Source organism: Leucoraja erinacea, chromosome 20 (assembly GCF_028641065.1).
Source record: "Leucoraja erinacea ecotype New England chromosome 20, Leri_hhj_1, whole genome shotgun sequence".
Taxonomy (NCBI): Eukaryota; Metazoa; Chordata; class Chondrichthyes; order Rajiformes; family Rajidae; genus Leucoraja; species Leucoraja erinaceus.
The window spans coordinates 35680959-35707891 of NC_073396.1; the positions used below are offsets into that span (position 1 = coordinate 35680959).

At 43.5% G+C, this 26933-nt stretch overlaps 1 protein-coding gene across 3 annotated transcripts in view; it reads left to right on the forward strand.

The window, feature by feature from the left end:
• The window catches only part of rrn3 (RRN3 homolog, RNA polymerase I transcription factor), a 56041-nt gene extending 30517 nt beyond the window's left edge, over positions 1-25524 (forward strand). The window contains exons 10-18 of one of the 3 annotated variants that reach the window (XM_055651858.1): positions 7-99; positions 9976-10102; positions 12093-12223; positions 13369-13499; positions 15855-16039; positions 16863-16971; positions 18718-18870; positions 20656-20743; positions 24190-25520. In XM_055651858.1, the coding sequence (XP_055507833.1) occupies positions 7-99; positions 9976-10102; positions 12093-12223; positions 13369-13499; positions 15855-16039; positions 16863-16971; positions 18718-18870; positions 20656-20743; positions 24190-24336 (1164 nt within the window). In that variant the 3' untranslated portion in view covers positions 24337-25520. Of the gene's footprint in view, positions 1-6; positions 100-9975; positions 10103-12092; positions 12224-13368; positions 13500-15854; positions 16040-16862; positions 16972-18717; positions 18871-20655; positions 20744-24189 lie in introns of all 3 variants that reach the window. The other 2 variants (XM_055651857.1, XM_055651856.1) reach the window with 2 other exon arrangements.
• Positions 25525-26933: the final 1409 nt, after the last annotated feature.

The window sequence follows — 26933 nt, forward strand, 5'->3', positions numbered from 1 at the left end:
CTTAAGGTGAATGCTTCGCATAATGATATTGAAGATGCAGAAGAGACGGCCGCTAATAGTGCGTTGTCTTCATGCGCAGAGGAAGGTCTCTTTGATATGGTAAATGTTTCAGCTCTCACATTTTCTTTCGGTTTGATAGTTGACTTTAAGTCATTGTGCAGGATTTCTCATTTTTGGTATTGGTATTAGAAACATAGAAAATGGGTGCAGGAGGAGGCCATTCGGCCCTTCGAGTCAGCACCGCCATTGATTGTGATCATGGCTGATCGTCCCCAATCAATAACCCGTGCCTGCCTTCTCCCCATATCCCTTAATTCCACCAGTCCCTAGAGCTCTATCTAAAGGGCCTGTTCCACTTGCATGCGATTGCATGCGTCTGGCGCGACCAAACGTGGTTGCTTGAGGCGTACGGGCCACGTGGGGCTGGTCCCACTTCCAAGCGCGGAGGCGTGTGGAGTTGTGCGGGACTGGTCCCAACATTGCGCGGGGCTCCGAAAATCCCGCACTGTCCGAAAATTCTGCGCACCAACGACCTGTCGGCCTGCAGGCGCATTGAGGGCGTATGCAGCATCTTGACGGCTTACGCCTAACATCTGGCGCTGCGTGATGACGTCACCGTGCAACGCCCAAATTCAGTCGGCCCGCCTCCTGCCCAGCTGATTGGTAAGTATGACGCGAATAACGTCACGCGCGAACTTAGCGCGAACTCCACTTCCGTTTTGGTCGCGCCAAAAGCATGCAGTCGCATGCAAGTGGGACAGACCCTTAACTCTCTCTTAAATACATCCAGTGATTTGGCCTCCACTGCCCTCTGTGGCAGGGAATTCCACAAATTCACAACTCTCTGGGTGAAAAGGTTTGTTCTCACCTCAGTCCTAAATGGCCTCCCCTTTATTCTAAGACTGGCCCCTGGTTCTGGACTTGCCCAACATTGGGAACATTTTTCCTGCATCTAGCCTGTCCAGTCCTTTTATAATTGTATATGTTTCTATAAAATCCCCCCTCATCCTTCTAAACTCCAGTGAATACAAGCCTAGTCTTTTCAATCTTTCCTCGTATGACAGTCCCGCCATCCCAGGGATCAATCTCGTGAACATAAGCTGCACGAGTCAAGAGTGTTTTATTATCATATGTCCCAGATAGAGCAATTAAATTCTTACTTGCTGAAGAAGCTGTTTCTGAGTCTGGTCGTGTGCATTTTCAAGTTTCTCTACCTTATGGGAGCAGGGAGAAAAAGAAATGATCAGGATGGGACAAGTCTTTTATGTAGTTGTTTTTCCAAGACAGTGTGACATATAGATTAAGTTAATGGTGGGAAGTCTGGTTTTTGACCGTTTTTACGATCCAAGATGGCGGCGCGCACAGTCGCAGCGGCTCACGGCTCCCGGACTCGGTGCTCTTTTTTGTTGTTTGTGTACGTTGTGTTGTCCGTGTACGTCTTTGCAGTCGGTTCTGCGAACACCCGCTACTCCCGACAGCACCTCGTGGATATCGGGGATATCGGTGACCAGCTCCAGACTGCGGTTTCGGGTGTCTTCCATCGCAAGTATAACATCCCGGGCGACATAGCAAGACCACCGGGGTCCCCGTGGATTGTTGTCGGGTCTAGGAGGCGGCGCAGACGGAGGAGGGAGAGGAAGCAGAAGCGAGGCCGCAGGTCCGGTGCTTTGCTAAGGCTAAGGAAACGACCACACAAGCCACCTCTACCGAGCCTGTATCTCTCCAACGCCAGATCCCTGGTTCACAAAATGGATGACCTGGAAGTACAACTCGCCGGAAATCGATATGTCCGCGACTGCTGTGTTATGATCATCACCGAAACCTGGCTTCACCCGGGGATACCTGATGCTAGCATGCAGCTAGCAGGACGCTTTCTGCTCCGCGGGGACAGGACTATGGACTCCGGTAAGAGCAGGGGAGGGGGTCTCTGTATATACGTGCATGAGAATTGGTGCAACAACGGGACAATCATAGCCAATCATTGTCCCCCTGACCTCGAGTACATGTCTGTAAGATGCCGGCCTTTTTTTCTACCGAGAGAACTAACAGTCGTGATTGTCACGGCTGTGTATATTCCACCTGACGCCAATGTAAACAAGGCGCTCTCTCTCCTGCTGAACACCATTAACGAACAGCAGCGGGATCACCCCGAAGGTGTTCACATAATCGCAGGGGACTTTAATAAGGCCAACTTGAAGACTGTACTGCCGAAATTCTACCAACATGTCAAGTGTTCTACTAGAGGGGTGAACACGCTGGATCATGTCTACACCAATATCAAGCACGCGTATAGAGCCATCCCCCTCCCCCAACTCGGCCAGTCAGATCATCTCTCCCTCCTGCTCTCTCCAGCCTACACCCCCCTCAGACGCAGTGCCAGGCCCACCATAAGATTTGTTACAACCTGGCCTGAAAATGCACTCTCCAATCTACAGGACTGCTTTACACAGACAAACTGGGACATATTCGAACACCAGGATCTGGAAACTCTCACAGAATCGGTGCTGGACTATATCAAGTTCTGCATCGGAAATGTGACTGTAGACAAAAACATACGGGTTTTCCCAAACCAGAAACCCTGGATGTCCAGCCAGGTCCGCACACTCCTCAGAGCCCGCGATGCTGCCTTCAGGTCAGGTGACAGAGCTCTGTGCAGGGCTGCTCGAGCCGATCTGAAAAGTGGTATTAAAAAAGCCAAGGCGGACCAGAAGAGGAGCATAGAGTCCCACTTGTCCAGCAATAATACACGGGAGGTATGGCGGGGCATACAAGACATTACCAACTACAGAGGCTGTGCCACAAAGTCAGAAGACCTGAGTGCGCCGCTGGCAGAAAAGCTAAATTGCTTCTTCTCCCGCTTTGAAACACCACAACAGCAGCACTCACCTGCTACAGCCCTGTTTCCATCCTCACCTAGCTCCTGTACTACTCCACTCACTGTCAGGGAACACGATGTCAGACGGGTGCTCCTGGCAGTGAACCCCAAGAAGGCTACCGGCCCAGATGGAGTACCTGGTAAGGTGCTCAAAGCGTGCGCCCACCAGCTCACTGCCATCTTCACCAGAATTTTCAACCTCTCCCTGGCCCAGGCAGTTATTCCGTCCTGCCTAAAATCAGCCACAATCGTCCCTGTGCCGAAGAAGTCTCCCATCACCAGCCTTAATGACTACCGTCCTGTGGCCCTCACTCCGGTAATCACGAAGTGCTTCGAGAGGTTGGTCCTCCAGCACATCAAGGACTATCTACCACCAGACTTCGACCCCCACCAATTCGCCTATCGCCAAAACAGATCCACAGAAGACGCCATTACCGTAGCTCTCCACTCTGTGCTGAGCCATCTGGAGCAGGGGCAGAGCTACGTCCGGATGCTCTTTGTGGATTTTAGTTCAGCCTTTAATACAATCATTCCGGACATTCTCATTGGTAAACTGGTCACTCTCGGCCTCCCCACTGTCACATGTGCCTGGATAAAGGATTTCCTCACCAACCGGCCCCAGACTGTGAGACTCGGCCCCCACCTCTCCTCCACTCGCAGGTTGAGTACCGGTTCCCCACAGGGCTGTGTGCTAAGCCCCCTCTTATACTGTCTCTACACCTACGACTGTAGTCCGGCCCACAACAACAACCGCATCGTCAAATTTGCTGACGACACTACTGTGGTCGGACTTATTTCAAAGGGAGACGAGGCAGCCTACAGAGAGGAAGTCCTGAAGTTGACAACCTGGTGCTCAGAAAACAATCTGGCTCTGAACACCAGGAAAACAAAAGAGCTCATTGTCGACTTCAGGAGGCACAGCACCGACTTAGCCCCCCTACACATCAACGGCGAGTGTGTGGAGAGGGTCAACACCTTCCGGTTTCTCGGCGTCCATATCGCTGCTGACATCTCCTGGACGGACAACACGACAGCGGTCATCAAGAAGGCTCAGCAGCGGCTGCACTTCCTGAGGGTCCTCAGGAAGCACAACCTGGACTCTAACCTGCTGCTGACCTTCTACCGCTCGTCCATCGAGAGCCTGCTGACATACTGCATTACAGCATGGTATGGCAGCTGCACCATGGCAGACAGGGAGAGGCTTCAGAGGGTAACCAGGACAGCGCAGAGGATCATTGGCTGCCCTCTCCCCTCCCTGATGGACATCTACACCTCCCGCTGCCTTAGCAGGGCAAAGAAGATCATCAAAGACAACTCCCATCCTGCGTTTGGACTGTTCGACCTGCTGCCCTCTGGAAGGCGCTATAGGTGCATCAAATCCAGGACAAACAGACTCAGGAATAGTTGCTTTCCGAGAATTATAACTACTATAAATTCAAATTCACACATGCACTGACTACACCGCCCAACACGGACTTCCATCTGTATATATGTATATATGTATGTAGCGCCGCAGAATTTGTGCACCTATTTCCCCCCCCCCCCCCCATCTCCCTTCTGTTTTTTGTTTTTTCTGTTTCGTGTTTTTTGTGCTAATTGTATGTATGCACTGAGTACGAGCAGCTTTCAGTTTCACTGTACATGTATAGTGACAATAAATGGCATATCTATATCTTGTGATGGACTGGGCTACATCTACAATTCTCTAGTTTTTTGCAGTCTTGAGAAGAGCTGTTTCCAAACTAAGCTGTGATGTGACTCAACAGTATAAAATACGATATGATGCCACTTTATTTATCCGAGAGGGAAATTGGTCTGCCACCAGTCAAAAGATACAAAAGACACAAGGCATTGAAAGTGTCATGTGCACTATAATAATAATAATAATAATAATGAAATGATATTTAAGTGACCAGTTATTGCACAACACATGTAATATTACACAAACATGAAATTAAATTATTGAGTGGGGGGGGGCGGTTCAGTCTACCCCATGACAAGTGGGAGGAGTTGTACAACTTGAAAACGGTAGACGGCGCGACTCTCGTCAGCAGCGGCCTCTGCAGCCCGTCTGCGTTTTTATTATTTTTTGTCTATGTTTTATGTAGATTTTGTTATTTTTTGTTGGGGTGTGTGGGGGGGGGGGGTGGGAGGGAGGGGGTAACTTTTAATCTCTCCCTGCATGGGAGACCCGACCTTTTCTTTGTCGGGTCTCTGTTGTCGTTGGGGCTGCAACGAGCTCAACACCTCCCTGTGTGCCTGGGTCCTGGACTTTCTCACCGCCAGGCCCCAGGTAGTCAAGATGGGAGGGAATACATCGAAGTCCCTCACCCTGAGCACAGGATCGCCCCAGGGTTGCGTCCTCAGCCCCCTATTGTACTCTCTGTACACACATGACTGTGTGGCTAGGTTCAGCTCCAATTCAATAATTAAGTTTGCTGATGACACTGTGGTGGTGGGCCTGATCTCAGACAATGATGAGAGGGCCTACCGGGAGGAGGTGGCTGATCTGGCACTCTGGTGCCAGGAGAACAGCCTCCTCTTGAACATCAAAAAAACGAAGGAGCTGATCATGGACTTTAGGAGGGCACATCATCCGAGGACGTACACTCCATTGAGTATAAATGGGGATCCTGTGGATAGGGTGAACTGTTTTAAATATCTGGGAGTCCACATCTCTGAGGATATGACATGGACATCACACGCCTCAGCACTGGTGAGTAAGGCAAGGCAGCGCCTTTACCACCTCAGGCAATTGCGGAAATTCAGAGTGTCTCTGAGGATCCTCCAGTGCTTCTACGCAGCAGCGGTGGAAAGCATCTTGTCCGGGAACATTACAATCTGGTTCGGGAATTGCTCTGCCAAGGACAAGAAGGCTCTGCAGAGAGTAGTGCGTTCGGCCGAACGCACTATGGGAACTTCACTCACCCCCCTGCAGGAACTATACAACAAGAGGTGCAACTCCAGAGCAAATAAAATCATGAGAGACCTCTTCCACCCCTGCAACAGTCTGTTCCAGCCGCTGCGGTCAGGCAAACGCCTCCGTTGCCATGCAGTGAGAACGGAGAGGTTGAGAAGGAGTTTCTTCCCAGAGGCAATTCGGACTGTAAACGCCTTTCTCACCAGGGACTAACTGTACAGAACGTTTTTCCTTCTATTATTTATTACGTAAAATAATATGTGTGATTGTGTTTAGAATTTGTTTGGTTGTTTTGTTGTTCCGTGAGCATTGCCACTTTCATTTCACTGCACATCTCGTATGTGTATGTGACAAATAAACTTGACTTGACTTGACTTGACTTGAGGAGCGGCCTCCAACAGGAAGACCGGGGGCTCTGGTGTCGACTACTCACCTCACCGTCGCGGAGCTGGCCGAGTCCAGAGCGGTGGTGGAGCGCTGCTGCGGCCCGACCTCCGGAGATTCGGAGGCTGCAACTGCGGGTCTGGTGGACGGCGGCACCGGGAGCCCACTTTTCAGGGCTCCCGCAACGGCGACTTCTCCCGCCCGAGTTGCGAGGTCGAAGAGCTCCTGGAGCGGGCCTTACAGCACCACCCCGCGCGGCTTGGAATGGCTGCGGGACTCTGCGAGCGCACGCCGGGGGCTCTAACATCAAGGACCCGGTGTGCGACCTTGCATCACCCGGCGTGGCTTTAATGGCCGCGGGACAATCGCCATCGCCAGCCGGGGGCTTTGACTTTGACTCTGACATCGGGGGGAGGGGGGGAGTGCAGTGGAGAGGGGGGGGGGGGTGGAGTGCAGTGGAGAGATAAGTTTTTTTGGCCTTTTTTGGAGAGATACGTAAATTTTGTTGTGTCTTGGGTCTATTTGTTTGTAATGTATGGCTGCAGAAACGTCATTTCGTTTGGACCTCAAGGGGTCCAAATGACAAATAAATTGTGTCTTGTATCTTGTATATTGATTGCCACAAGGAAAAAGGATCACCTGTGGCGTTCTGTGCTGTATCATGGTCGTCACCAGTCTGTTACTGAAGGTGCTCCTCAGGTTGACCCATGTGACATGGAGGGGGTGAGATGTATTGTCCAAGATGCTCTGTAGTTTGAGGAGCCTCCTCCTTTCCGAGACCACCTCCAATTAATCCAACTTCACTCCCAGGACAGAGCCAGCCTTCCTGATAGACGGATATCGATGCAATGTGACAAAAGGGAATTGTATAAGTGGGCAAAAAAGTCATGGTGGGCCAAGGGACTGGTTTATGTGCTGTACAACTAACTTCTGGGCTTCTAGAATTGTTAGTTATTTGGGGTCAGAAGATATCTTGTGGTGAAAATACATTTTGAATGTCAACTTCTACCTGATTTTCCATTCGGAAATCAATCTAATGAAGGATTTCGGACCTGAACGGAGTTAAAGGGAAAGAGAGTAAAGGGATGGTTAATGACCCCAGAATTAACGGAAAAGGAAGTTCACAAAGGGATAGGAGATTATGGCCAAGTGTAATAGGGATCGATGTGAAAGGTGAGATTTGTAAGGAATTAAAAGTATTGTATATGAATGCGCGAAGTATAAGAAGTAAAGTAGATGAGCTTGATGCTCAGTTAGAGGTTGGTAGATATGACATTGTGGGGATTACTGAGACGTGGCTGCAGGAGGATCGGGCCTGGAACTTAATATATATATAATCCTATAGAAAGGACAGGCAGGTGGGCAGAGGAGCGGGGTAGCTCTGCTGGTGAGGATTGGAATTCAGACCCTCACGAGGGAAGACATAGGGGCTGACGAGGTAGAGTCACTGTGGATTGAGTTGAGGAATTGTAAAGGCAAGAAGACACTAATTGGTGTAATATACAAACCTCCAAATAGTAGCCCAGATGTAGGGTGTAAGTTGCAGCAGGAGATAAAACTGGCATGTAACAAAGGTAATGCCACTGTGGTGATGGGGGATTTCAATATGCAGGTAGACTGGGAAAATCAGGTTGATTCAGGACCCCCAAGAAAGAGAGTTTGTAGAATGCCTCCGAGATGGATTCTAAGAGCTGCTTGTAATGGAGCCGACCAGAGAAACGGCAATTCTGAATTTAGTGTTGTCCAATGAACCAGATATGATAAGCGAACTTGAGGTAAAGGAACCGCTTGGAGATAGTGATCATAATATGATTAGTTTTAATCTGCAATTTGAGAAGGAGAACGTTAAATCGGAAGTGTCAGTGAAGCAGTTGAACAAAGGGAACTATGAAGACATGAGAGAGGAACTGGCCAAGGTAGACTGGAAAGGGATCCTAGCAGGAATGACGGTGGATCAGCAATGGCAGGAATTTCTGGGCATAATCCGGAAGACGCAGGATCATTTCATTCCAAAATGGAAGAAAGATTCCAAGAATAAAACTAAAAGAAAAGATGTATAACACAGCAAAGAGTAGCTGGAAGCCAGAGGATTGGGAAACTTTCAAAGGACAACAGAAGGAAACAATACGGGCAATATGGGCTGAAAAGATGAAGTACGAAGGGAAGCTGGCCAGGAATATAAAGAAGGACAGTAAAAGCTTCTTTAGATATGTTAAGGGAAAAAGAGAGAAAACTGAGAATTACAGACCAGTTAGCCTGACTTCGGAGATGGGAAAGATGCTGGAGTCAATTATTAAAGGGGTAATAATGGGGCATTTGGATAGCAGTAAAAGGATTAGTCCAAGTCAACATGGATTTATGAAAGGGAAATCATGCTTGACTAATCTGGAATTTCTTGAGGATGTGACAAGTAAAATGGATGAAGGGGTGCCAGTGGATGTAGTGTATCTAGACTTTTAGAAAGCCTTTGATAAGGTCCCGCACGGGAGACTGGTGACTAAAATTAGAGCACATGGTATTGGGGGTAGGGTGTTGACATGGATAGAAAATTGGTTGGCAGACCGGAAGCAAAGAGTAGGAGTGAACGGGTCCTTTTCAGAATGGCGGGCAGTGGCGAGTGGAGTGCCGCAAGGCTCGGTGTTGGGGCCGAAACTGTTTACCATATATTAATGATTTGGAAGAGGGAATTAGGAGCAACACTAGCAAGTTTGCGGATGGCACAAAGCTGGGTGGCAGTGTGAACTGTGAAGAGGATGTTAGGAGGTTGCAGCGTGACCTGGACAGGTTGAGTGAGTGGGCAGAGGCGTGGCAGAAGCAGTATAATATAGATACATGTGAGCTTATCCACTTTGGCGGCAAAAACAAGGGGGCAGATTATTATCTCAATGGAGTTTGGTTAGGTAAGGGGAAGGTACAGCGAGACCTGGGCGTCCTTGTACTCCAGTCACTGAAAGTTGGATTACAGGTACAGCAGGCAGTGAAGAAAGCTAATGGAATGGTGGCCTTCATAACAAGAGGAATTCAGTATAGGAGTAAAGAGGTTCTTCTGCAGTTGTATAGGGCTCTGGTGAGACCACATCTGGAGTATTGTGTACAGTTTAGGTCTCCTAATTTGAGGAAGGACATCCTTGTGATTGAGGCAGTGCAGCGTAGGTTCACGAGATTGAACCATGGGATGGCGGGACTGTCATATGAGGAAAGATTGAAAAGACTAGGCTTGTATTCACTGGTTTTAAGAAGGATGAGGGGAGAATCTTATAGAAACATAAAATTATAAAAGGACTGGACAAGCTAGATGCAGGAAAAATGTTTCCCAATGTTGGGCGAGTCCAGAACCAGGGCCTACAGTCTTAGAATAAAGGGGAGTTCATTCAAGACTGAGGTGAGAAAAAACTTTTTGACCCAGAGAGTTGTGAATTTATGGAATTCCCTGCCACAGAGGGCAGTGGAGGCCAAGTCACTGGATGGATTTAAGAGAGTGTTAGATAGAGCTCTAGGAGCTAGTGGAGTCAAGGGATATGGGGAGAAGGCAGGCACAGGTTATTGATAGGGGATGATCAGCCATGATCACAATGAATGGCGGTGCTGGCTCGAAGGGCCGAATGGCCTCCTGCACTTCTATGTTTCTATGAAGTGTTAGGTATTTCCATGAATGCTGCCAGATCTGCTGTTCTTTTCTGGTTTTATGTCATTAGAAGAATGTTTCCTGTGAAAAATTATTTTTGGAGGATATAGAGTGAAACTTTATGTTATTTGTGTTTTCCAACTTCGTGACTTTTGAGTTTTCCTTCAACAGGATGAAGACGAGAAAGCTCAGTTGATCCAGCCAAATAGTGACATGATGGCTCATCCAGTGGCTGAACGATTGGACATTCTGATGTGTGTTTTGCTGTCTTACATAAAGGATGTTTGCTATGTTAATGGTACTAATTATATTTGCTATTTGATAAAAGATGTTTCATCATAAATTCATAGAGAGCATGGAATTTGCAGAATATGTAAGGAGTGAACTTGATCCAATGCATGTCACAAAGAATTAGACAGAACAATCTAGAGGCCAAGTACCATGCTGATTCAGGTAGTGAGAAATGTTCAGGTGAGGGTATAGGTGCACATGTAAGAGGCCAGAATATAGTATTGAAAATTTGGAGGTAGTTCTAGGGATAAGATTAGCCAAATTCAGAAAGGGATTTGTAAACGTGTACCAGAGGGCATAGCCTCTGAATAAAAGGATGTACCTTTAGAAAGGAGATGAGTCATTTCTTTAGTCAAGAGGTTGGTGAATCAATGCCACAGATAGCTGTGAAGGGCAAGTTATTGGGTATTCTTATGGCGGAGATTGACAGATTCTTGATTAGTAGAGGTTGTCAAGGGTTATGGGGAGAAGGCAGGGGAATGGGGTTGTGAGGGAAAGATAGATCAGCCTTGATTAAATGGTGGAGTAGACTCAATAGGCCAGATGACCCAATTCTGCTCCTGTGACTTATGAGTTTGTGAAGATGCTGCATTTGAGGTAGTTGTGATGATTAATGTCAATCAGCTTTCATTACAGTAGAGGATGTGGGCAAATTCCATTACGAAGAAATTTGAATATACATTGAGCTTCAGAATAGTGTTTGAAGAAATTATTGCTTCGGTTAACGAAAGCTTTGATGGTTTTCGAACAGGAAAATCAGGGGTCAGGCATTTTTTTTAAATGATGACACCAGGGTGTGGTGACTCTTTGTGAGCTATCCTCTGTAGATACTCTCCTTACATCTATTACAATTGTTCTTTTCTTTTAAATTCTTTTCTTATGTGGGACCTTTTCTGTCTTCTAAAAGTCCAAAAGTACAATATCCAATGGTTTTCCCTATATCCATTCTACTGTGGTCAAAGAACTCCAGCAGATTGGCCAAACATGAATTTCTTTTTACAAGGTCCTGCTGACCCCAATCAATCCTCCTGCCTGTCCCACTTAGGCGACTGCAGGAGACTATGCAGTCGCCACATGTTCGTGGGTGGTTGCCGGGGAGCCACCTTCATGGTCGTGAGGAGTTCCCGCATTCTGGGAACTAGTCGCGGCCTCATAATGGTCGCCATACATTTTTCAACATGTTGAAAATTTAGCAGCGACTAGAATAAAGCCGCCATGGAGAGTAACGAGAATACTCGAGCCGTAAGTGGGTGGCCAGGAGGTCCTAATGGGTTGCAAAGGGGTTGAAGGTTCTCGGAGTGAAAAAAAAGGTAAGCAGTAGTTTTCAGAACCAAGGATAACTGACTGGTAATGTTAAGTGTCCACCGAACTTCACAGCCGTGTATCTCTGGTAAAAGGTGCCTCCACTCCTCCCCCTTCTTTTAAAGGACTTACCGTACACTGTGCTTTAGCCGTCTTGTTACAGCGCCAAACTTCCTGTGCATCGCGGTGTGTGTCTGTTTCACCTTGGCTTTGCAGCATGTGAATTTTTTAGACAGTGCTGCCTCCGCTTGACCTGTCCCCCGCCTGCATAACTGTCTAGTGAAGGAAGCGATGTGTTTGCGTGTGTGTTTCACTCTGACAGTCGCCGTTCCAGTTGCCGGCTTTTCAGGCAACTGCCGGCAACTTGACAGTAGCCGGCATTCCACTGAGAAATCACCTATATGGGAACAGGCCCATTACTTTTATTTCTCTCTTTGGGGACATTGCCAGACCTCCTAGGTATTTCCAGTCTTTTTCTCATTTTTATTTCATATCTCATATTTCTTATTAATGATTTAATAAAGCAATTTAAAAAAATAAAATAAAATAAATCCTCCACTGAAGGCAAGTGAATGATTAAAATTCAATCCAGGATTCAAAACATTAGATGTTTTAAATTATGCACTGCTCAAAAATGTGTTACTGTCATTATTATTTAATTTAAATTGATTTGTAAACTCTTTATTTTTCTGCAGGTGAGTTGATGGTAACCCGGACAAAAGACTTGTACCGTGACTTGTTAGTGGTGTTTGATAAACTGGTTCTACCCACTCATGCTTCTTGTCATGTTCAATTTTTCATGTTCTATCTCTGCAGTTTTAAATTGGTGAGTATAAGCTTATGCATTAATTCATTGTGATCTAGATGTTTTAAATAAGACCCTGATCCCACACCAGATTAATTTTATAGCTGGCGTTTGGGTAAATTTGGCATGGATTAGACAAGGACTATCCTGCTATTTTACTTATAATTGAAACATGACACTGGTCACCAGATTGGCTTGCAATCGTGTACAATTGAATAAACAATATGGGTAGAAAACAAAGTTACCTATTTAGCTGTTAGGTGGGTTTGGCTTTAAATCAATAAATACATCTAACAACTAAATAGACAGAGGTAAAAGAGTATTCATATTATTTATAGTATCATTAATACCATTGACATCATCTTTTGAAGTGCTGCCACCATCATTAAACGGATGGCTATGTGGATGTATGCTGCCTATTTAAAACTTGCACTGGAAAGCCACTGTGCTCAAAACGTGTCAAATTGATGTACAAAGAACCATTTATCACACTCTTCTTTACCCCAATTGCATTTGTCATTCCAATTGACTATCCCAGCATGGCAGTTATTTTGAAATTTGGAATTTAAGTAGATATCTTCTTTCATGCCGGATATTTTGAATGATCTGTTAGTAGTTAACCGTTTACAACGATAGCTAATGTATCTGCATAGCACAAACTTTTTATGTTTCCCTTGGCCTCTAATACAAATATTAGCTGTGATATACATAATTTTCTACCACTTTAACTATTCACCAATTACTAATTTTTACCTCCTTCATTGTGCCCAGCAAAAGTGCATTTCACTACCAGTGATAATTTTTATTATTGGTGATAATATTTTATTATTGGAATATTACTGCGGAAAGACGTTTTTGTGGCCCATTTTAAATGGTTAAAATGAAATCTTTACAGTTTGTACTATTTTGAATTCCATTACTTTTTTCCCCAAAGGAAAGATGATCCACATAAGGATAGTTTCTAAATCAAATATCTAATGAATGTTCAGAACACCAAATGAATAAAGTTTTGACATCAACTTTCATTGCCGATACCTGTAGTTTATTGCAGCTGATCTACAAATAAGTGTTAAAGATGGAGATTATTTTAAATGCTTTAAATCAGAACATGCTGATTTTAAATAATAAAAAAAATGCTGATACAGTCCGCCAATTATAATTTTCAGGGACTGGCAGAGAGTTTCCTAGAACGTCTTTGGAAGATGCTTCAGAATCCAAATAGCCCAGCAGTAATAAGACAAGCAGCTGCAGGTTACATCGGAAGTTTTCTGGCCAGAGCAACGTATATCCCTCTGATGTAAGTGAACTGTTCCACTGCTTAATATCTTATAAATTAGAATATAATCAGATGATTGAAACCCATCATGTCAGCAGCTCAGTAAGTCCATGATTGTGATTCATCTACATGTTTTAATTTTGCATGTAATTCGGGGCACCTTAATGATGAATCATAAATCATAGTGTCCTAAAACGTGCACTCAGGGGTATCGAAACAGCACTGATTGTTCACCTTGACACAGCAGGCTATAGACTTTCCTTAGCTTACAGACAAATACCCTCTTAGGGCAACCTTTACATCATTGTTGATGTTATGAGGGATTTGTAGAATTGAACAAGGACAACAGCAAAGAGGATCTTCAAACAATTAGGTTGAATAATCCTTACTGAACTATGCAGACAACTGCTGTGCCTGCTGAATTCTTCCAGAAAGTTGTTTTTTGACCAGGGAGGAAAAGGATGGACTGAATGGTGTTCACTGTGATGTTCTGAGGGATTTTGGGATCCTTGTACATGAAGTATAAATTCAGCATGTAAGACAGCAAATGAGAAATTTATCTTTATGTAACGAGGATGGAGGGCAAAAGTAAGAAAGTTTTGCCTCAAATATACTCTACTGCAATTTGGGTGATTTATATAGGAAGGATATTCATTTCTTGGAGGAGGTGCAGAGAGGTTCACCATCTCCAAGAAATGAATATCCTTCCTAAATAAAGCACCCAAAATACAATCGGAACACGTAGGTTTTCAGCAAAACTTTTTATTTTGTCCAGTTATGAATGGGATTGAGCAGATTGGTTAATACAGTTTGAAGCATAGATTGAGAAGTGATCATTTTGAAAGATTCTAGATCCAAGACTATCGGGTGCGGGGACATTTCTTCTGGTGAGAAAATAATCCCAGGATAGGCAAGGCCAAAGAGAAGTTTCTTCTGTCACAAAGTTATGAATCTGTGGATTTCTCTATCCCAGAAAGTCATTAAGTATATTCAGTATAGAGGTTAATTCTCTTACAGTGGAGAAATGTCTAAAGGTTGGGTTAGGAAAACAAGCTTGGTTGCTTGTGACCTTCTCCTGCTTCTATTACTGAAATCATTTTGCTCCATGGACAGGTGTTGAGAAGTATAGAATTATTTTCTTTTTACAATTTGAACGGTTGCTTTTTGGGGCAGAAACATTATCATTTTAGGGCCTGAGAGGTTCCTCCTGCAATCACTGTCATGTTGCAATATAATTTTCTATTGGACTAGTTTATTTTCAAAGTAGATATAAATTATGGAATATGGAATATTGTTGTTTTTGTAAAGTAGTAAATAACATAAATAGTAGTTGGGGTATTCAAATTAAATACAGTAAATATGGGTGTTTCCATATATACAGCATGCAGTTGTGAAACTGAAGGTCTCCAAACTTTCAGGTGATTTCCCAGTTTTCCATGTAATATTCCTATTGTTTCATAGCCTGTATTTTAAGTAGTATAGATCATGGTATGAAGCAAAAATAAATGAATCTGTTTTTAAAAAGAAAAATATCAGATTTCTTGCCCTGTGTTTTCTTGCCTTTTTGTGTGACATGTTTCAAGCAGGATTTCATCAAATCCATAGGCTAATTTATACCACAAAGATTGCATTAACTTTGCAATTAAATAACTCAATATAAGCCAAAGTCTGATTCTGCTTATGATTTTTATCATTTATCACCCGATAAGATGGTTTTCTGTTGCTCCAAGTTTTTGCAGCAGAACGTGAGTAGCAGTGTCCATTTGGTCCCGTGTGAAATGTTTGAACTAAAAGCAGAGTAACTGTTTTTATATTTATTGTTTTTATTGTTCATATTTTATTTTTAAGCTTCCCATTGAAATAATTAATAATGAATAGAACTTAAAATCATGAAATAAAAATCTAGTTTGCTCACCTATCGATGTCTCATTCTGTAGTCACTCCCGTTGTTTTTGCACCCGTCGCGATTTTAAAAATATATATATTTTTACCAACGTAATTGTAATGACCCTGACCTGGACTACGTGCTTCGTGGTGAGTTATGTACTGACATTTTGTAAGAGAGCTTAGAAATCAGTATAAGAGACTATATGTCTTATAAGTTTTTCTTTTTTTTTTCAATTTTGAAAATATTAAATTTTGGTCACATTGTGGTCGATGTTGATCACAAATGAGCTCAAAAGTGTCATAGGCAGGCCCATTTTTAATGCTGTGGTATTTCATTGTGATTTAAATAACTTTCAAATGTTGCCACCCATGTCACAGGTTGGTACCCTTATTTACGGAAACACCCATATACAAGAAATAAATTCTTATTGTCTGAAATGCACCAATAATGAACTGATTCATTGAGTAAAATTTCATTCCCTTGACTAGCACTGTGAAGGCTTGTTTGGATCTGCTGGTCCCCTGGTTACACCACTACATTGACAGCCAAGATGCTGGAACTAAAGGTTATTGTGATGTGGTTCTCCATGCGTCGTTCTATTCTGTTTGCCAAGCTGTGTTTTATATCTTCATATTCCATTGCAAGCAGTTATTGGATGGGAATCTAAAAAAAGGTGATTCATTAGTTTTGTATTAAATTTGATTAAAACATTGGAAGTGACTGTAAAGCTATAAACTACGTTCTTAAAGTGGAAAACTAACTTGGTGTTAAGAATAATGAGTGGTGCCCACCTCAGAGACATTATACAGATTTAAACTTGCAAGTTTATATATTGTTTGTCTCAGTTGCTGTATACCAGGGATTCCCAACCTTTTTCGTCCTGTTTACCCCTGGTAACTTTTTGAAAGTACATTTACCCCCATCCTGTTGTTTAATAATTTGAGTTTACACTTCTACCATAATAAAGGGAACATTTTAAAATACTGTTTTTAACAAATCCAGAATCAACAAATTTACCCCATGGTTAGGTGAAATTTAACCCCAGTATGGGAATCCTTGCTGTATATTCTTATGTTACTATCTCAATGTCCACAATTATGTTTCTCGTCTTTGCTGTGTCACACTGAGGTTGGGGAAATGAGAATCCATATTTGCTGCTGCTCTATTGGAATGGAACTAGTGAGACTTTCTAAGGGTTCACAGTCTACTGTCTCACTTGGGAGTAGTGATGAAGAATAAAGTGGAAAGTGTAATATGTCACAGCAGAGAGATCAGAGTTAGTCAGTAATAACTTTACACAGTGGTCAGTGGATGCTTGTTGTATAACATTGATAGAGTTCAGAGAATGACAATAAGTTAGCAAACCTATATGATGCTTTTTTCTTTAATTTCCGTTGAAGTCTTTTTAAGAATGTCATTAATTTTGCATTGCAAAGTGAATTTTAAATGAGGTTTTGAAAAAAATGTTGCACCCTTATTTTTGCATTGCTGTACAGGTTTGGCATACTTGCAGAATCTAAATTTTGAACGCATGGTAATGTGCCAGCTGAACCCACTAAAAGTCTGTTTACCTTCTGTTGTCAACTTGTTTGCTGCTATTACTAGGTGAGTATTATTGGATGTTGGTAATACAATATCTTGGACCTAAGTACAAAGGCTGTTTGACATTGCATTCCATATTTGAATGATTTGAATTGTGAAATGTGTTTAAGTATTTATAGACGTGTAGCCTTGATACATGTAGAATGTATAAAAATAACATCAAAAAATGTGGAAATAAGTTGTTCAGTATAACACATTGTAATATTAAACCATGAACAAATTTCTGACATTTGTTGATCACTAATTAAACTTGTGGCATGTATAATGTTAATGTTTTAAAAATAATTATAATTTCAGAATTGTATTTTCAAAGATCTACGTGAATGGGATCAGCACCATTGGGAGAGTCTTGTAACATAATGATTGTATTAGAAAGTGTAGCCTGTGGTGAAAATCTTAAATTGGACACAGAAAATTCCAAGACACTACTAACCCTGTGTCAACTTTTTATGTTAATGTTCTTTTGGCAGTTGATCTCATTAGAATATCAGGTGCAAGGTCAAAAGGTTTCTTCGGTTAATCTGGTAATTGAAATGTTTCTAGCAATGCCTCCACAATATTTTTCCATTAAGCTTTCCATTTTGTGTGAAAGTTTATGCACATTTTATACCTCTCAGTATAGTGAATGGTGACAATTCTAAAATAGCAAAATCTATGTTACTGTTTTTAGTGGGGGAAATGGGTAGCAGAAATGTATCCAGATTCCATTTTGGCTTGTTACGATTAATGAGTGACTTAGTCTACCAAGGTCAATATAAATTGGAGATGGGCAGAATTAACAGCCAGTGGCAAGCCACGCTTGCTTACTTCAGACCCATGTACCAAGCATGGATGTTTTGCTTTTTGGTGTGCATGTTTACTTTTTGGTAAATATTATCTTATCTTGATCGACGAGACCCTTTATATAGCAGCATGTGATGACCCAAGAGAACGAGCAGCAAATAAAAGCGTTTAAGAAGGAACTGCAGATGCTGGAAAATCGAAGGTAGACAAAAATGCTGGAGAAACTCAGCGGGTGAGGCAGCATCTATAGAGCGAAGAAAATATTTTTAATGGGAGGAGTCAAACGAAAAGTTATTAATGGTAAGGACCAGCTCTGCCAGTCTGAAGAAGGGTATCAGCCCGAATCGTTGCCTATTTCTTTCGCTCCATAGATGCTGCCTCACCCGCTGAGTTTCTCCAGCATTTTTGTGTACCAGCAAATAAAAGAGCATGTTTTCTGTTAAAAATCAATTAAAAATAGCATTAAATTATTTAAGATAATTAAAATCATGAATACAATGAAAAATGTAATTTATATCATTGCTAGTCTTACGAACGATGAGCTTTCTGCATCTGCAGCTGATGCAATCTGCAGCAGGTTTAGTGGGCAGGATCTCCAAGAATCTCAAGTCCATGCTCCACCGGTGGACTCTGTGGTGACCAGTGTTGGTGTTCAGTTGGGAAAATTGGAGTTGAAGGTTGGCCAAGTAGTTCACTGTGCATGAGTCGTAAACCTCCAGATGCTCACAGCAGGGGGTAAATGCTGGCTCATCAATATTTCCTAATAGGTTCTGACCAATTATTCTTATGATCCTGAAGCTTATTTTATTGTAAAATGAAAAACATGACATTTGATATATCCTTTCTAAGGAAATATGCCTTTTTAATGTGATGTACGGCAAATAACAGTAAATTTGTTTGAAAGCTTTTATGCATGCATTAAGTGGCTGAAATAATTTAACTATAGTAATCGTATTTTTTTGGCAGGAAGTATCAATTAGCCTTCTGTTACACAATTATTGAAAGAAACAATCGACAGCTTATTCCAGTTGTTAGGAGCAGTGCTGGAGGTGACTCGGTGCAAGTTTGCACAAATCCACTGGATTGCTTCTTTCCCTTTGATCCTTACATTCTTAAAAGGTTTGTGACCATGTTTGACATTAGATCAGATGAAATAAGGAGGAATCTCTTTAGTCAATGTAGCTAAAATACAGAATTTGTACAAGAAATCAGTGAGGGAGATATTGTAGATACATTGAAAAGGAAAAATGTAAATAATACAGGTGCACAACCTTTTATCCGGTGTTCCAGAAACCGAAAAGCTCCGAAAACCGGCCATTTTTTCCAGATGTCGTCTGCGCACCAAAGCTCGCGTTTGGCGCCAAACTTGACCCAAAACGACCCACGGTCAACCCAGGTCTGTACTACTGTAGCGGCTGCCTCCTCCCTGGAGACCGGGAGACGCTTAAACATCTGTAAATCATTGCTTAAATGTTAGTCAGTTAGTTTGGAGGGCTTTTATGTGAAGGGGGGGTGAAGGGGTAAACTTTAATTCTTAGTCCCCTACCTGGTCGGAGAGGCGGGGAGCGGTCAATGCCTTACCGGGTCGCCGTGCAGTAAGCTCCGCAGCGCTGTGGCCGTTGGGGCCGCGGGCGGCGCCAGTTGTAGCTCCGACCCCGGCAACTCTACCCCTGGCTGCGAGGCGCTCCAAATCCAGCGCGGCCCGCGGCCGGACGCCCCAGCTCCGCAAATGTCGGGAGTCGGGAGCGTCGCAGCGCTGGGAAACCAGCGGGGAGATACCAGCGGGGAGCGGGCAATGCCTTACCGGGTCGCCGTGCGGCAAGTTCCAGAGCGCTGTGGCCGCCGACACACAACATCGCGGAGCGTCGCTGGATTTGGAGCCGCGCAGCCAGGGGTAGAGTTGCCGGGGTCGGAGCTCCAACCGGCGCCGCCCGCGGCCGGACGGAGCCCCCAACTCCGCGGCTCCAAATCCAGCGACGCTCCACGATGTGTGTCGGCGGCCACAGCGTTCCGGAGCTTGCCGCACGGCGACCCGGTAAGGCATTGCCCGCTCCCCGCTGGTATCCCAGCGTGCGACGCTGCCGAATCCCGACGTTCCCGGAGCTTGGTCGTCCGACCGCGGGCGGCGCTGGATTTGGAACGCCTCGCACCCAGGGGTAGAGTTGCCGGGGTCGGAGCTACAACCGGCGCCGCCCGCGGCCGGACGGAGCCCCCAGCTCCGCGAGGTTGGGAGTCGCCGACCAGGTAGGGGACTAAGAATTAAAGTTTCCCCCTTCACCCCGACTCCACCACCACCACATAAAATCCCTCCAAACTAACTGACTAACATTTATGCAATGAGTCTCCCGGTCACCCGGGAGGAGGCAGCTGCTTCAGACTTTTCAAGCCGCCCGCGCTACCTACCTAATCTACGCTAAAAATCTTCCATTCTGAAATCCGAAAATGTCCGAAATCCGACAAGTGTCTGGTCCCAAGGCTTTCGGATAAAAGGTTGTGCACCTGTAGGAGAAAATGGAATAGAAAGTCACTGAAATGTAAAGAAATGTAGGTAGAATGTAAGAACACTCATGGAGTATAACAATGTGCGATGTACAGACTACAGAGGCAGAATATATTTGTGTTGTGTACTTGTAAATAGTTAGCTTTTGAATCTGTTAGATTTCACTTTGAGAACATCATTATTAGCTGTTCAATGTTTTGCACCTATACCTTTGAGTGCCACAAGTTTGCTACAATTTCTATTCTCAACAACATTATGTATTGTATTAAAACAACGTTGGCAGTTTATACACTGTAAATGCTGTTATTTTTACATGAGTTTATGAGAAGAACACTGATTATTTAAAACACCTGATTTGTTGCAAGATTATTTGAGCACAGATTGTAAATGGTTTTTTTCGACAGATCTAAGAAAATCTTTGAAGGTGTTTATCGGGTCTGGGAGGATTTGAGCCTCCAGGATATTCAGGTTCCACAGAAAGTCACGAAGCAGGTGGGAAAAACATACAGAATATATTTTTATTGCATGATAATAAATAAAAAATGAGTGCGTGAATATTTTATTTTTTTCCCCTTTTTCTTGTAAAATGTGATTCTTAGACTTTTTTCTACATGTAAATAGCAGTTTACATTTTCTCTTTCTGCAGAGACATTTCCATTGCAAGATTTGTCCATCTGTATTACTAACAGGTTACAGCCATTTCAACAATTGCGATGGTAAAATGATCCTGGTGTCTATTATAAAGGGTTGTGGCTGAGCTGATAGATTGTCTCTGTATCACCAGTAAATATGAGCAGAGAAACATCAGAACCAATAACAATTTCCCTTCATTATTGCATGTTCTAGATTTGAACAATGCTATAGCACAAACTCAAACTTGTGATCTCCAGAAGGTCACCATACTGTAAGAAAGATGTAATAGCACAGGAGAGGATGCAGAGGAAATTCAAGTGGATGTTGCCTGCAATAGTATTTTAGTCATGAAGCCAATCAGGAGAAGCTTAATCTGTTTTCCCTGGAGTTGGGTGGGTTTAGGAATGGATATACAGTGCCCTCCATAATCTTTGGGACAAAGATCCATCATTTATTTATTTGCCTCTGTACCCCACAATTTGAGATTTGTAATAGAAAAAAAATCAGGTGGTTAAAGTTTACAATGTCAGATTTTAATAAAGGCCATTTTTATACATTTTAGTTTCACCACGTAGAAACTACAGCAGTGTTTATACATAGTCAGGGCACCATAATTCAGTTCAGTTCGCTTTTATTTGTCACATAAAATGATTTTACCATGCAGCCATGACAGTTAAAAGCAACAAAACACACAATCTCCAGGCACCTCCTCACTATGATGGAAGTTAAAAAGTCTTATCTGTTTCTCCCGCGGTCAGGCAGTCAAACTGCTGCGTCGAGGCAATCGAGGCTCTCAATGTTAAAGCCCCCTCCGATTTAAAGCCATGACAGGCGATGAAAGGCCCCGCGAACGGGCTGATTCAAACCCCGCGATTCGGGCGGAAGAAGCTGCTGTTGCGGGAACTCCTGAAAATCGGTCACCAATCAGGGACCTGCGCGCTCTCGATATTACTGTCCACAGTGCCCGCGACCGAAGCGCCGAAGTCAGGTCGCAGCCACAGTGCTACCACAGTGCTGGTCAGCCAGCTCCGCGATGGTAAGTCCACAGGCCCTGCGACCCTCAATGTCGATTCCGGTTGGAGGCCGCCAGCTCCACGATGTTAGGCCTCTGCACAAACGGAGATACGACAAGGAAAAAAGTTGCATCCCCGTTGAAGGAAGAGATTGGAAAAAAAAGGTTTCCACCCAACACCCCCCCCCCCCCAGCCCCTACATATACACAACTAAAAATAGACTAAAACGTACATGCTTGTTTTAGGGGCTAGTCCCCTTCAGTTTTCTCTTCAGCATATAAACGGCATGCTCAATTAGGTTCAGATCGGGTGATTGACTTGGTCACTCAAGAATTTACCATTTTTAGCTTTGAAAAACTCCTTTGTTGCTTTAGCAGTATGTTTGGGATCATTGTCTTCCTGTAGAATGAATTACCAGCCAATGAGTTTTGAGGCATTTGTTTGAACTTGAGCAGATAGGATGTGTCTATACACTTAAGAATTCATTATGCTCCTGCCATCAGCAGTTGTATCATCAATGAAGCTAAGTGAGCCAGTACCTCCAGCAGCCATACATGCCCAGGCCATAACACAGAGAGTGGTGAATCTGTGGAATTCTCTGCCACAGAAGGTAGTTGAGGCAAGTTCATTGGCTATATTTAAGAGAGAGTTAGATGTGGCTAAAAGGATCAGGGGATATGGAGAGAAGGCAGGTATGGGATACTGAGTTAGATGATCAGCCATGATCATATTGAATAGCTGAAGCAGGCTTGAAGGGCCTAATGACCTAATCCTGGACCTATTTTCTATGTTTCTAACACCCTCACCACTGTGTTTCAGAGATGAGGTGGTATGCTTTGGATCTTGTGCATTTCCTTCTCTCCTCCATACTTTGCTCTTGCCATCACTCTGATATGTTAATCTTCGTCTCATCTGTCCACAAAAACTTTTTCCAGAACTGTGGTTGCTCTTTTAAATACTTCTTGGCAAACTGTGGCCCTTTGTGATTAGTAATGATGTTCCAAACAGTTGATTTTGGTTTGGCTGATGTCTCTAACAGTTTTATTCTTGTTTCTCAATCTCATAATGGCTTCTTTGACTTTCATCGGCACAACTTTGGTCCTCATGTTGATAAACAGCAATAAACGTTTCCAAAGGTGATGGAAAAACGAGGAAAAACTAGGTGCTGAGAGCTCTTATACCTGCATTAAGGAGGCATTTAAACACCCCTGAGCAATTACAAACACGTGTGAAGCCATGAGTCCCAAACATTATGGTGCCCTGAAATGGGGGGGGGGGGGGGGGGGGGGGGGGGCTGTAGAAACACAGCTGTAATTTTACATGATGAAACCAAAATGTATAAAATACCCTTTAATAAAATCTGACAATGTGCACTTTAACCACGTGATTTCTTTTTCTATTACAAATCTCAAATTGTGGTGTATAGAGGCAAATAAATGAATGATGGGTCTTTGCCCCAAACATTATGGAGGGCACTGTAATTAATGTATGAGGGAATGTAGATTTGGCAGTAAGGGATAACAGATTTAGAAGTGATCTGAGGGAGACCCTTTTCACCTTGAGAGAAGTGACTACCTGTACTGCACTGCCTGCGAAAGTGGTAGAAATATAGTCGCCGGCACCATTTAACAAGTGTCTAGATGAGCACTTGAATCTCTGGTCAAATGCTGGAAGATAGGATTAGCATAGATGGGTATCCATTGGAGAACATGGAGGTGTTGGATGGAATCACCTGCTTCGATGCCTCTATGACAATTAAAATAATCTGCACTTCCCGTCATCAAGTTTTATTTTCTTGGAACACTCTTTATGCAACAAGGCCTGTTAAAAAAATAAAATAAAATCCCTTTGCTAATGTATTGTTGAAGATTTTCGTGTTTGAATATCAACAGTCACAACTGCTAAGGAGGAGGAATATTTTCAAGAGATATTGTTTTTGTGTTTCTGGGCAAATTCAGTTTTGAATCTCGAGCCAAACACTAAAGTGGTTAAATTTTTTTAATGAGCCAATGGTGCGACTAAAGTTACCTTTCATTGCATCTATGTCCGAAAGGTTGGCAACTTATTCGTTTGGCTCTCATGAGATCATTGAATTGAATAGTATTTCTAGAGATGAAACACTTTTCCTTTGCAAAATGTTCTTTGCTTATTGATTATTACAACATGACGATCTGAGTAAATGAAACATGGGGCAAAGTTCAGTTGTGTTTAGTTGATAACTACTGTTGTGAATGACAAAACTGGATTGTATACTTCCAATTATTCAATGTTCCCTTTACTATTAACTTATAGGCTACAGCTGAAGATGATGAGGATGATTTCTTAAAAGGAGAATCATTGCACAGTGAAACATTTGGGAACATGCCAAGTTCATTTGAGTCCAATGTGCAAAGTCCGAGCAGCGGTTCCCCTGTAACCTTTCCAATGCATCAGTTTTGAAAAATTATAAACAAGACAAATGTACAAATTTTCAGACATGGATTCAAAGAAACAAAATATAGAAGTATCTACATGCAAGACTTTGTTTCCTACAGAAATTGACTTTTGTGTAGGCTATTTCATTTCAACTTCTAAAGCAACTGAATTCATCAATTTGGTATATTTTTTTGTATATTTGTGTACATAGTGATTTGTAAAATTATATTTACTGTTTTAAAACTATTTTATCAATTGTTTATTTTAAATTATCTTTGGTTCAAGACTTATTTGATTCTCCGTTTTGGAGATTCAAATGTATTTTCTTTCCGGAATAGGAAAGTTCAGGAATGTATGTAGAACCAATTATTGCAATTTCCAAATAGAGGTGGTTATTGCAATCCCAATTAATAATCATCATTAGAATAAATGATCAATCTTTGAAATTCTTTTCATGGTTGTATGTGGGAAGAGTGGGGAGATTTGATGCAGGCAATCAAAATCAAACTTTGTTTGGTTGCTGTTTTGTCTCCGCTATTCATGTACAGGAATTTGCTACTTAAACAACTGATTAAAAGTATAACACTTCCGTAAAAGTGAAAGATTTGAATGCTGCAAATCTGAGTAGGGACTATAAATGTGAAATTGAATAAATTGATCAGTATTGATAAATATTGCTTAACCTTGGAATGAAACACCACCAGATCCTGATATTCAGATACTGTTCATTCCAGAATTCTCAGTTTTAATTCCGTTTTCTCAGATGCATTGAGAATTATTTTTAGTTCATAATTCTGTACGAATCGTAGCAGGGAAACTGGAACTAAAAGTAGACAAACATTATAGAAACATAGAAAAATTGGTGCAGTAGTAGGCCATTCGCCCTTTGAGCCAGCACCGGCATTCATGGCTGATCATCTAAAATCAGTACCCCGTTCCCCATATCCCTTAATTCCTTTAGCCCTAAGAGCTAAATCTAACTCTCTCTTGAAAATATCCAGAGAATTGGCCTCCACTGTCAAGAGTCAAGAGTCAATTTAATTGTCATTTGGACCCCTGGAGGTCCAAACGAAATGCCGTTTCTGCAGCCATACTTTACACACAAATAGACCCCAGACAAACATAATTACATTTTACATAAACCTCCATCACATAGCTGTGATGGAAGGCCAAAAAAACTTATCTCTCCACTGCACTCTCCCCCCCCCCCCCGATGTCAGAGTCAAAGTCAAAGCCCCCGGCTGGCGATGGCGATTGTCCCGCGGCCATTAAAGCCACGCCGGGTGGTGCGAGGTCGCACACCGGGTCTTGGTGTTGGAGCCCCCGGTGTGCGCTCGCAAAGTCCCGCGGCCATTCCAGCCGCACGGGGCAGTGATGTCAGGCCCCGCTCCAGGAGTTCTTCAACCCCGCAACTCGGGCGGGAGAAGTCGCTGTTGCAGGAGCCCCGAAAAGCGGTCTCCCTCCAGGGATCCGCGGGCTCCCGGTGCCGCCGTCCGCAGACCCGCAGTAGCAGCCTCCGACTCAGCAGCAGCAGCGGCATCGGCGGCAGCAGCAGCGCTCCTCCACCGCTCCACCCGCTCCGGTCTCGGCCAGCTCCGCGACGGCAACGGTGAGTCGGCACCAGAGTCCCCGGCTTCTTCCCGTTGGAGGCCGCTCCTCGTTGCGGCCTCAACGACACCTGAGACCCGACGAGAAAAGGTCGGGTCTCCAGTGCAGGGAGAGATTCAAAAGTTTCCCCCCCCACCCCCACCCCCCCACACATACACCCCAACATAAAATAACAAAAACTACATAAAAACACAGACAAAAAATAATAAAAACGCGGACAGGCTGCAGAGGCCGCTGCTGGCCAGAGCCGCGCCGCCTACCGGAAACTGCCTGGTGTGGCAGAGAATTCCACAGATTCACAACACTCTGGGTAAAAATGTTTTCCCTCATCTCAGTCCCAAATGGCCTTCCCCTTACTCTTAAACTGACCCCTGGTTCTGGACTCCCCCAACATCGGGAACATTTTTCCCGCATCTAGCCTGTCCAATCCTTTAAGAATTTGATATGTTTCTATAAGATCCCCTCGCATCCTTCTGAATTCCAGTGAATACAAGCTCAGTCGACCCACTATCAGTTGACCCAGTCAGTCCCGCCATCCCGGAATTAACCTGGTGAACCTACGCTGCCCCTCAATAGCAAGAATGTCCTCAAATTAGGAGACCAAAATTGCACACAATACTCCTGGTGCAGTCTCACCAGGGCAACTGCAGTAAGATCTCCTTGCTCCTAAACTCAAATCCTCTCGCAATGAAGGCCAACATGCCATTAGCTATCTTCACTGCCTGCTGTACCTGCACACTCACTTTCAGTGACTTATGTGCAAGGACCCCCAGGTCTCGATGTTATATACTACTATGTTTAAAATTAAAACCTGAATTTGAATTATTGCTCTGTAAACTAATTCTGCTGAAAAGTTACGAAAGTATGGTATTCAATTTGTGTTGCAGTTTGATGTCTTAAGTGGTGGCGATAAATTGAAACATTGGTCATGTTTCAGAATATCCAAGAATGGAAAAATTTGAAATTTCTTTGAAAAGAATATTTTATTGCCAGAATAATTTTGACGTTGTAGC